The following is a 10,881-nucleotide window of genomic DNA, read 5'->3' as shown; positions in this document are numbered from 1 at the left end:
CGCGCGCCGCCGCCGCCGCCCGCGCGGCCCCTGACGCGGGCCCGGGCGCCGCGCCGCTGCGGCTGCGGGCGGCGACGGCTGCACCATGGGCCGGCTACTGCGGGCCGCCCGGCTGCCGCCGCTGCTGCCGCTGCTGCTGCTGCTCCTGCTGGCTGGGGGTGAGTGCGCTCCGGGCCCGGGCCCGGGCGCGGGCGGGCGGGCGGCGGCGCGGGCGCGGTGCTGGACAGCTCCCCGGGCCGCCAACAAAGGGACCAGCGTGCGGCGAGGCCGGGAGCGAGCGTGTCCCGGCCGGGCCGCGGCGCCGCCCCGACACGCGCGCACGCGGAGTGGGTGCGTGGGGGGCCGCGGCGGGCGCCTGGCGTGCGGGGCGACCCCTTGACCGAGGCGCGGCGGTGAAGCTGGGACACAGCACGGTGGTCCCCACGCCGTGCCTCGCAGGGGCAGGTGCGCAGGCTACTGCCTCGCAGGCCGGGGGGGCGCGCACGTGTGGGTGTGCATGTGTGTGCGTGTGCATGTGTGTGTGCGAGTGTGTATTGTGTGCCTGCGCACTCGGGGGAGGGGGCGTGTGTGACAGCTACGCGGGGAGGAGGCTGCATTGTGAAGGTCCCAGGGGCTGCCGGCGGAGTGTGGGGCGGTTCGCTGAGGCGCGGGTGGCTGTTTACGCGTGGCGTTGCCGGGAGGGAGTGTGTGAGTGTGTCACGGTGAATGGATATTCTCCACTGTTCTGGGCGACTCGATTAGGAGCTGACAAAAACGGGCGTACAGCCACGGAAGGCCCGTGACAGCACACGGCGGGAGGCTCCCACGCAGCTCACACACGAGGGAGGTGTGAGACTCGGATGTGTGGTTTCCATTCAGCAGCGACGCCGGGCGGCGGGCCGTGTGGGTGCGTGGCGGGCTGGGGGTGTGGCACAGGTGTGAAAGGGATCTGTCTGCCTGAGAGAGAAAGAGACGGGCCTCCTGATGGCTTCCAGCGCAGACGGGGATTTAGTGGAGGGGGTGTGTAGGGAGGTGGGCATGCGGTGTGACAGCCCATGAGGCAGGCGGCCACTATGGAAATGGCGGGGAGAAGGGCTGTCTGCAAAGGTGGGTCAAATAAGGTCATAGCTGAGCAGCTCCTGCACACAGTGGCGCAGCAGAGGGAGTGTGTTACGGTGTATGTTAAGGTGTGACTGGTGCTGCTGGAGGAGTACCCGGATGAGCAAGTGTGCATGTGTGCCTGTACACACTCCGGATGAGCAAGTGTGCATGTGTGCCCGTACACACTCAGCCAGCTGTGAGTAACTTCACTTCTAATGCACACATCAGAATAGCGCCTTAGTATGATGTGTGTATGTGCATGTAGGAGTGTGCACAGGACATTTCCCACACAGCCGGCCCATGAAGACACAGGCACTTTATGTCCAGATGTGTGTGAGTGAAAGAGAAACTACTGAAGGGTCTCTATGGGAAGGGAGGAACAGTCTTTACTTGAGATGGGCCATGACCCTGGGGCTCCGAGTGGCAGAATTCCAGGGTAAATGGCTGGGAGAGGAAAGCAGTCCCTCACACATTCCTGTGCATGTCATGGGAAGGCTCAGTTCAGGGAGGGTACACTTTCTCCACGGTCAGTCTAGGGATGAAGAAAGGCCCTAGGTGGTGTGCACAGAAAAACATGTCCATCAGTGTTGGCTCAGACACACACAAACCCACCCGTTCCTTCACGCCTTAAATCCTCTTTGGAAGAAGGCGATATTCAACAAACACACATCAATCGATTGATCTGCTACTTCTTTGTGTGACAGTTGTAAACCAGAACTGGTGAGCAACATCCGTAAGGACCCAGGCCCAGCTGTAACTGCCCATGTGCTTATGTGACCAGCAGTGAGGACTGTGGGCAGCCTGCCTCCCTGCTTCTCTCTCCCATGCATGCTCTTCATGACGCACTTCTTAGCCCATGCTTGGAGGCCATGTGTGTGTGTCTAGCAGTGTGTCTCTTTCTTACACACCTTTGTGTGGAAGCTCTTCGGAGACCTGTCAGCGTTGTTTCTCTGGTGCTTACGGAGTGGAGGTAGCGTAACTGTGCTCGGCAGTTCCTGTTGTCACTGACACTCAAGGGTAAGGGGCTGTGTGACAGATGCTGCATGGCCCCTCCCATGTTGGTGTCTGCCAAGAGCTTAGGGAGACTGGACTTCAAAGTCCCTGCTTAGGGGAAAGATGGGGTGTAGCTAATGGTGAAAATCAGAAAGGAGGTTTGCACCAGGAGCAGATTGCAGGGACTGATTTGGAAAGGTGCAATAAAACATGAGGATGGCTGGGGTCTTGTTTTTTTCACCTCTCCAAATGTCAGCCTGCTTCCTTTCCCTCTTTCTGTGTTTGTTTGGGTCGGATTTTCTGTTCTTTGAGGCTGATCCCCTAATCCTTTTCATGTGCCGTCTTTTTCTCTCTCCTCTGTTGGGTGTGATGATGTAACAGAAAATTATAGGTGCTGAGGGAAAAAGGAAATCAATCACACGCAGAGTGTAATTCTGAAATTTTAAGTCAGGTGGGGTCTCAATTAAGGTAGATTAATTATTAAGTGCAAAACTAATTATACACAGAATGGCTAGGTCTCAGCTACCATTTTGGTGTCATCTTATGGTGGGCAAATTTTAAAAGAAGTAACCTCTTGTAATTACTTAAATAATTACCCATTGCCAAGGCCTTTGAAAATATCAAGGTCTATATAAAGACAAAACAGTTATTAGAGGGAAAAATAACTTTAAGAAAATGAAACTTTTTACTGGAAAAGGAATGAAAAACCAGAAAATACCAGATTCCTTTTTCTTCAGTAGGGTTTTCAAAATCTTTGCCAATTCCTATCAGACCATTGGTAAGGGAAGACAAAGAAGGAAAGGGAGAGATGTTAGAGGAAGGTTGTGGTTCCTGGCTTGACAGCTGAGAGAGCCTAGAGAGGTGGGGGCTCACTGGAGCCATGGAAATGACAGGGAAGAGGCCTGGCAAACACACCAGACCACAGTCCTGTGCACAGAGAGCTGGACTGACTAGAAAGTTTTATCCCCTAGAGTGGGGAAGGAAACAGGCTCCTCTGGGCACACTGACCTGGAGAGGGCAGAGCAGTCTTCTTGAGTTCCAAGCCACTCCGAGGAGCCAGGGTAGGGTGTAGACGGCAGCAGCCTCCCCCTGCCATGCCACAGCCTCTCCCTGCCATGCCACAGTTCAGCTCTGAGAGAGAGTGCCAAGGTTTGAGAGACAACCCGTGTTTAATCCTTCAGTGTTTGTAGAGAGTGAATTTCAAAATTCTTAGGGAGAATCAGTTTACCCTTTTCTAACAAGGCTGAAGTAATATCTTTCCCAGCATACCTGCTGGAGGTTGGAGCATGCAGATAAAGATCTCCAGTTCATGGCCCTCTCAAAGGCAGGCTGCCCGGATGCCCTGGGAACCTATACAGTGCGTATTATTTAATTGTTATAAACGTTTTCCATCAGTTGGCTTTTTTCTTCCTGGAATGCATAAATGAGTTTTTCCAGATCTGTTTCTTGTATTTTGGCTCCCTGCCAGCCCTGGGGATACTGCTTTTGCAAAGCAGTCTGTTGCATCGGCTGACATCCCCTAAATAACTTAGGATTTCACTTCCCAAGAGTTGGTAATTTTCCTGAGGGCAAAGCCTGTCTCTTGTTCATCTGTCTCTTGTTGCACCCCCAGGAAGGGCCTAACACACTGTTTGGCACAGAATAGGAGCTCAGGAGTGACTATATTTTTCTTTGTAATCGACAGTCTAATAGAAATTTTACCTCTAATAAGAGCACAGCCCACCTGAAACCACAGTTCAATTGTAATTGGTATCACATCTGATTGGCAGTATTACATGATTCTGATTCACTTTTCAAAAATTAGAAAATAACTATTAAATAAGTACAGTTTATAGATGAAAAATTTCCAAACACAGGAGCCACATGGAAATGTAAATAAAGAGATTCTTGCTGGTGAAAACATTGGGAGTCACTTTACTAATTTGGTCTTTTTCAAGAGAAGAGGTTCCTTCAATTGATTGGATTGGTTGTGGGGACCCTGGGCAGTGTTTGGAAAGGGGTATCTTCTAGTTTTCAGCTCTGGCTTCTTTCCCTGGCCCTTAAAGCGCATGAAATATTTAAGCTGTCTTACATATTTTCTTCTTTCTTGTATCCTTTGGAGGAAGGAAGGTACCCAGCCCTACAAGTAATAGCTTTCCATTCTTCCTTCTGGAGCATCCGCAAGACCTTTTTGTGGGGGAGAAACCAGCTAATTTCAGCTCCTCTATTAACTAGCTGTTTGACCTTAATCCCACAAGGCCTCAGTTATTTCATTTGTAAAACAAGAAAGTTGGACTAGACTACTAATTATTTATTCATACCTTTATTGAGTCCCCAGTGTGTGTAAAAGGTTGTGCTAGGCACTGGAATTCCAGAGTGGAATTGACACAAGGGACTTCTCATTTACAGTGGAGGCACTGTGAAGGTCGTTACAATTTGGTGAGAAAAGTGGAGTGAGAGTAGTTTGTTGAGAAGGCTGTGATAGAGAGGAGTGGTGCCTCATCCAGACTTGGAGTGGCCACAAAAAGCTTCTTGGAAGCTGAGACTGGAGGCAGGAGTGAGAATTAGCAGGTGGGTGGTGGGACAGAACAGAGATAGGGAGATATGGATGTTCAAGCAGAAGAGCATGTGCAAAGACCCAAAGGCAAAAGAGACGGCTGTGTTCTGGAAATTGCAGGTAGTCAGTTTGTCTGAAGCATAGAGTATGATTGGGGAAGGTGGGGACAGAGAGGGGAGAGGAGGTAATGGTCAGTTTATGAGAGCCTTCTCTGCCTTTTCAAAGGATCTGACCTGTATGATAGAATGATAGAACCAGATTTGCATTTTAAAAAGACCTCTTGGCCGGGTGTGGTGGCTCACGCCTATAATCCCAGCATTCTGGGAGGCCAAGGTGGGCGGATTACTTGACGTCAGGAGTTTGAGACCAGCCTGGCCAATATGGTGACACCCCGTCTCTACTAAAAATACAAAATTAGCCAGGCGTGGTGGCACATGCCTGTAATCCCAGCTACTCCGGAGGCTGAGACAGGAGAATCGCTTGAACTCGGGAGGTGAAGGTTGCAGTGAGCTGAGATCGCGCCATTGCACTCCAGCCTGGGCAACAAGAGAGAAACTCCATCTCCAAAAAAAAAAAAAAAAAAAAAAAAAAAAAAAGTTGACCAGGCGCAGTGACTCACACCTGTAATCCCAGCACTTTGGGAGGCCGAGGTGGACAGATCACCTGAGGTCAGGAGTTCGAGACCAGCCTGGCCAACATGGTGAAACTAAGTCTCTACTAAAAATACACACAAAAAAATAAGCTGGGTGTGGTGGCAGGCGCCTATAATCCCAGCTACTCAGAAGGCTGAGGCAGGAGAATCACTTGAACCCGAGAGGCGGAGGTTGCAGTGAGCCAAGAATGCGCCATTGCGCTCCAGCCTGGGCAACAAGAGTGAAACTCAAAAATAAATAAAAATGAAAAAATAAAATCAATAAAAAGACCTCTCTGAGCGTTGTCACTCAAAGTGTGATCCAGGGACCAGCAGTATCACTCACACCTACTGTGTCAGCAGACTCGGGTGACTAACACACATTTCAGTCTGAGCAGTGCTGATTAGAGGGCAGTGTGCGGGACAGATGGGTGCAGGGGGAAATGCTAGGGGTTTGTAAAAGAGCTCTCTTTTTCTTCCAGCGGTGAAGCACTATGAGGACTGTAATTCTAATGGAGGCGTCTCTCATGTCTACACACTTATGTTTCTATATCTTCCCTGCTATTTTCTTTATCGTGAAGTGTGGGGCATTTCAGCCATGTGCCCCCCTGAGTGGCATGGTTGTCTACCCTAGAGAATGGGAAACTGAACACATGTTCCTGAGCTCCCGGTGCTGTTATTTCCTCCAGCCTCCTTTCTCCTTCACAGTGTACTGAGCACAGTCAGTACAGTGCCATGAGCAGCTCTGTTAGTAGCTAACTTTGAGATCTCTCTCTCTGCCCTACTAACCCTGTGGCTCAAACAGAGTTATATGGTCACTGGTACACTATTGCATAATGATTTGTTTTCTTGCTGGTCTCTGTAGTAGAAACTGACCCTTCTGGGGGCAGGGACTATATCTTTCTTATTTCTGTAGCAACATAGCCTTGGATCATGCCTAGTCCAAAAAAGCATTTAATAAAGGCTTTTCGGTTGAAGAATGAATGAATGAATGGATGAATGAATGAATGGAATTTAACCATTTAAACACTACTCTGATCCAAAAGGAGAACTCGATTTATAATTTTTCTTAATGTATCAGTTGGCTATTTCTGTGTAATAAATCACCCCAAAATTTAGTGGTTTCAGATTCTCAATTCTCGAGATCTGATCCCTGGACCAGAAGCATCACCTGGGAACTTGCTAGAAATGCAAATTGTTGGGCCCCATCACAGACCAACTGGATTCAGAACTCTAGGGTGGGCTTAACAGTCTCTGTTTTAACAAGCCCTCATGGTGATTCCATGCTGGTTCGTTTGAAAGCTTTGGATTTAAACAGTAGCCATTTATTTAGCTCATGATTCTGTAGTTTGGCAATTTAGGCTGCAATCAGCTGGGTGGTTCTGGTCTCAGCTGAACTCCTTCAAGTTTGTCATCAACTGTTTATCACCTTTGCCAGTCTTGTCTGGCTCTCTCACTTTGGGACTTCAGCTAGGACACTGAGCTGACCTGGCTGTCTTCTGCATGGGCTCCCGTTTTCCTGAAGGATAGCCTTGAGCAAAATCCTGAGAGAATGGAAGCATTCAAGGTATCTTGAGGCCTAGCCTTGGAAATGGCACATCATCTTTTCTCCTGCGTTGTCTTGTGTAGTAACTCACAAAGGTAGCTCAGATTCAAGGAGTGGAGAATTAGATTTCATCTCTTGATGGGAGGAGCTACAAAGTCTCATTGCAAAGATGTGTGTTATTGTAGGTTATTAATTGGGACATCATTGGATAACCCCTCTCAGGAAGAACCTTAAGAAGGTTCTGTTTTGTGGTAGGACTTGGCACACTGTCTCTTTCCCATCTATCTAGTAGGGGATAGATACTGCTTTCTTCTGTAATATTTGGGCTAGGAAAAAATCCAAGAGTAGCTTAGGGTCCCCCTATGATGGAAAGAGGAAATTAGAGTGGAAGAGGTCATGGGAAAGTCTGGGCTAGAGGGAATCCAATATTCTTAATTCATCCTCTCCCAGGAACAAAGGGGAACTTCAAGGGGAGTGGACCCAAAATTGATTGTCTTGGCTTTCTCTGGCTTTTAAATGCCTTTGGCTCAAAGAAACCACAAAATATGAGATGGTTGTTTCTCTGTTTGAGTCAGGGATTCAGACACAGGCTCTGGGAACATGGCTTCAGCTTCATGGAGCCAGGGCCTACCTGGAAGCAGAATCTTTGACCATGGATGTGGTGCCGAGGCGAACAGAAGACATTCTGGATGGGGTGTGATGGCTTCTTGGTTTGGACTTGGCAGAAGGCATTCTCCTGTGAGCAGTCCTCAGGAGCATTGGCAACACAGCAGTGCCTCCCACCTGCCCAGGGTCACAGCATGCCCGCCCTTTAGTTATTTTTTTATTTTTATTTTTATTTTTTTGACAGAGTCTTGCTCTGTCGCCCAGGCTGGAGTGCAATGGCACCATCTTGGTTCACTGCAACCTGTGCCTTCGGGGTTCAAGCAATTCTCCTGCCTTAGCCTCCTGAGTAGCTGGAGACTATATGCGTGTGCCACTACGCCCAGCTAGTTTTTGTGTTTTAGAAGAGATGGGTTTTGCCATATTGGCCAGGCTTGTCTCAACCTCCTGACCTCAAGTGATCCTCCCGCCTCGGCCTCCCAAACTGCTGGGATTTATAGGTGTGAGCCACTGCACCCAGCCCCACCCTCTAGTTATGATGGTACTTTCTAAAGCTCAGAGTTGGACGTGTGAATTATTTTATTGAGAGACAGAGCTTTACGGGATCTTAAAGGCTGGCACAGATGTTACTAGCCCTGGTCAGATGCTAAGGCTCTGATGCCTCCTTAGCCCCAGCGTTGGCTTTGAGGCCACATAGAATCACTCTGATCTTCTTATTCACATCAACCTTTTAATGTATTTGAAGATACCATGGTGTCTTTTAAAATTTTTTTTCCCCAGGCCATGAACTTCACAGGTCTCTGTTTTTTATAAAGGATAATAACACAATATTTGTAGAATACTTTGGTTTGTGAAGCTCTTTGTAGAGCAGCTTTCACACATGGCTCAGGAATTACCTCATTTGGTGCCCCTCACACTGGAGGCATGGTAGGAAGTGCTGTCCTTATTACACAGAAGAGTAGAGCAAGGCTGGTGGTGATGAAGTTGCTCAGCCAGAGAAGCCAGAGTGTAACCTATTTCCTGGTACCAGCCTTTCTCTCCTGTTATAGAACATCTTCCTGTCTCTGACCTCAAGGCCTGACTATCTTCCCCTGGAGTCTCTACTCCCTGTCCGCCATCCACACAACCCAGAATACACCCCTATGGCTGGATGTTGCGTTCTTGGCTGTGAGTTGTCTGGCTGGTGCACGGTGTGCACAGACTCCCTCATACCCAGACTCACAGGACAGTCTGAAACGCTCATTTTTTTTCAGTGGCCAATCACAGTATTGGCACATATCAAGCTTAGGGCCTGCTCAGCAAAGCACATGGCACCAATAATATTAGCTCTATTTTTATTGTAAACATCACTAAAAATTGCCATGCACTACAGTCAAGTCAGGTCACAGTAGGCATCTGGTGTAGAGCAAGAGGAAGACTGTGAAATTCCCTGTTCCCTAGATCCTTAAATGTTAGTCTTAGAAAATAATTCAGAGGTCATTTCATTTAGCTTCCTTGCCTTTCTAGTGAGGAGACTGAGACCCAGAGGTCTTGAGCAGCTTTCCAGGAGCCTCACAGCAAGTTAGTAATTTGTGTGGTTAGGTCATTAAGTTAGAGGTTAAGTTGTGAAACTGGCAAATAGGGCTATATTCCTGTCCTTAAAGAATGAGAGTGAAAGAAGAGGAAGAAGGCCTCCTTTAATTTGTTTTCCTGTCCATTTATTTGCTTGTTTTGGTAAATTAGGAGAGAGAGAATCCAAGATTCTAAACAAATACATCAAATTACCAGCACTGGGTTGGGTTTGAACTGTGTGACCTCACGTGGTTTTTTAAAAGACTACGTTTAGAGGCTGGGCTCAGTGGCGCATGCCTGTAATGCCAGCACTTTGGGAGGCTGAGGAGGGCAGATCACTTGAGGTCAGGAGTTCAAAACCAGCCTGACCAACATGGCGAAACCCTGTCTGTACTAAAAATACAAAAATTAGCTGGGCGTGGTGGTGGGCACCTGTAATCCCAGCTGCTCGGGGGGCTGAGGCAAGAGAATCACTTGAACCTGGGAGGCGGAGATTGCAGTGAGCCGAGATTGTACCACTGTACTCCAGCCTGGGCAACAGAGCAAGAGTCCATCTCAAAAAAAATCATAAATAAAAAAACTAAAGACTATATTCAGGATACTGTATTGCTGAAATACAAATCATATTCTTAATTCAGTTTTGGAGAAATTTCAGCCAAGGATGGAAGCCTGGGGAACACCATGTTCATCCAATCATACAGCTAGGTCCTTAAAAGCATGGGCCCTGTCTTCACTTCTGTTTGTAGCCCCAAACATGCAGCACAATTGCCAGCAGAGAGGGGGTACTCAGGAGGCGCTTTCTGAGTGAGCACATGCGCAGTGGAACGCTGACTCAGTGATTCCTCTCTCTCCCCTGCCTGTCTCCATCTGTCTCCCCTTGCCCCTGCCATAGGGAAGTCTCAGCGATTTGGCCTTTTTGAAATGAAAACAGCGTCTCGGAATCCCCGCAAAGCCTCTGGGTGTTCGGGAGTGTCCACTGAAGTCCCCCCCTCCCCAGGACCTTTGTCATTTGAGACATGCTCTAACCTGGCACCAGTCTTTGTCTTCTCTTGCCTCCCCTGACTGTCTGGCTTTTATGTCTGCACAGGAGCGTTCCTGGGTGCCTGTGCTGCTGGGTCTGATGAGCCTGGCCCAGAGGGCCTCACCTCCACCTCCCTGCTAGACCTCCTGCTGCCCACTGGCTTGGAGCCACTGGACTCAGAGGAGCCTAGTGAGACTATGGGCCTGGGAGCTGGGCTGGGAGCCCCTGGCTCAGGCTTCCCCAGCGAAGAGAGTGAAGAGTCTCGGATTCTGCAGCCACCACAGTACTTCTGGGAAGAGGAGGAAGAGCTGAATGACTCAAGTCTGGACCTGGGACCCACTGCAGGTAGCTCTTCTTACCGACAGAGCATGTGTTGAGTGCAAGCCAAGTGTCTAGGCAAAACACCAGGTGACCATTTCCTTGCCAGAACCATCTCTTCTCTCTCCCTACAGTTTTTACCATGCTGCTGCTGTTTACCTGCACATCAGAGCTAAGGCTCTGGGACCCTGAGTGTCTCACAGGCCCAGGAGGCCCTTTCTCTTTAATATTAACCACTGTTTAGGGAGCCTTTATTCTGTGCTCATTTAATTCAATCCGATGCTTATAACCTGAGAGATAAGTAATATGACCCCCCCTTGTAGACAAGAAAACACTGAGACTGAGAGGTTAAAAGCTGGCCTGAGGTCAAACAGCGGCTCAGATGCTCAGTCATAATTCAGACCTATGGCTTTCCAAGCCCTGGGGCTCATTGTTTTGTTTTTCCCTACTGCTCTATGCTGTCTCTGTTGAAGATTGCCACGAGGTCAGCTGATCCGTGTTTCCTTGAGTCTATCCGACCAGCAGTTGAGGCATTCTAACTGCCCTTCCCTCAGTCATGCACCAGAGCTGGTGTTTGGGTTTACAGAGCCCAGCTGGTGAAC

The 10,881-nt window shown here is 49.1% G+C and overlaps 1 protein-coding gene across 1 annotated transcript in view; it reads left to right on the top strand.

Annotated features, from left to right (window-relative positions):
• The first annotated feature begins 21 nt into the window (after nucleotides 1–21).
• LOC105477811 (podocalyxin like 2) overlaps nucleotides 22–10,881 on the top strand; it is a 43,632-nt gene continuing 32,772 nt past the window's right edge. Inside the window, exons 1-2 of the mRNA XM_071092310.1 lie at nucleotides 22–158; nucleotides 10,028–10,306. Of these exons, the coding sequence (XP_070948411.1) occupies nucleotides 86–158; nucleotides 10,028–10,306 (352 nt within the window). The 5' untranslated portion in view covers nucleotides 22–85. The remainder of the gene's footprint in view (nucleotides 159–10,027; nucleotides 10,307–10,881) is intronic.

The sequence above is a fragment of the Macaca nemestrina genome, chromosome 2 (genome assembly GCF_043159975.1).
Source record: "Macaca nemestrina isolate mMacNem1 chromosome 2, mMacNem.hap1, whole genome shotgun sequence".
Taxonomy (NCBI): Eukaryota; Metazoa; Chordata; class Mammalia; order Primates; family Cercopithecidae; genus Macaca; species Macaca nemestrina.
Note: the sequence above shows the minus strand (reverse complement) of the source record. Positions and strands in the feature narration are given on the sequence as shown.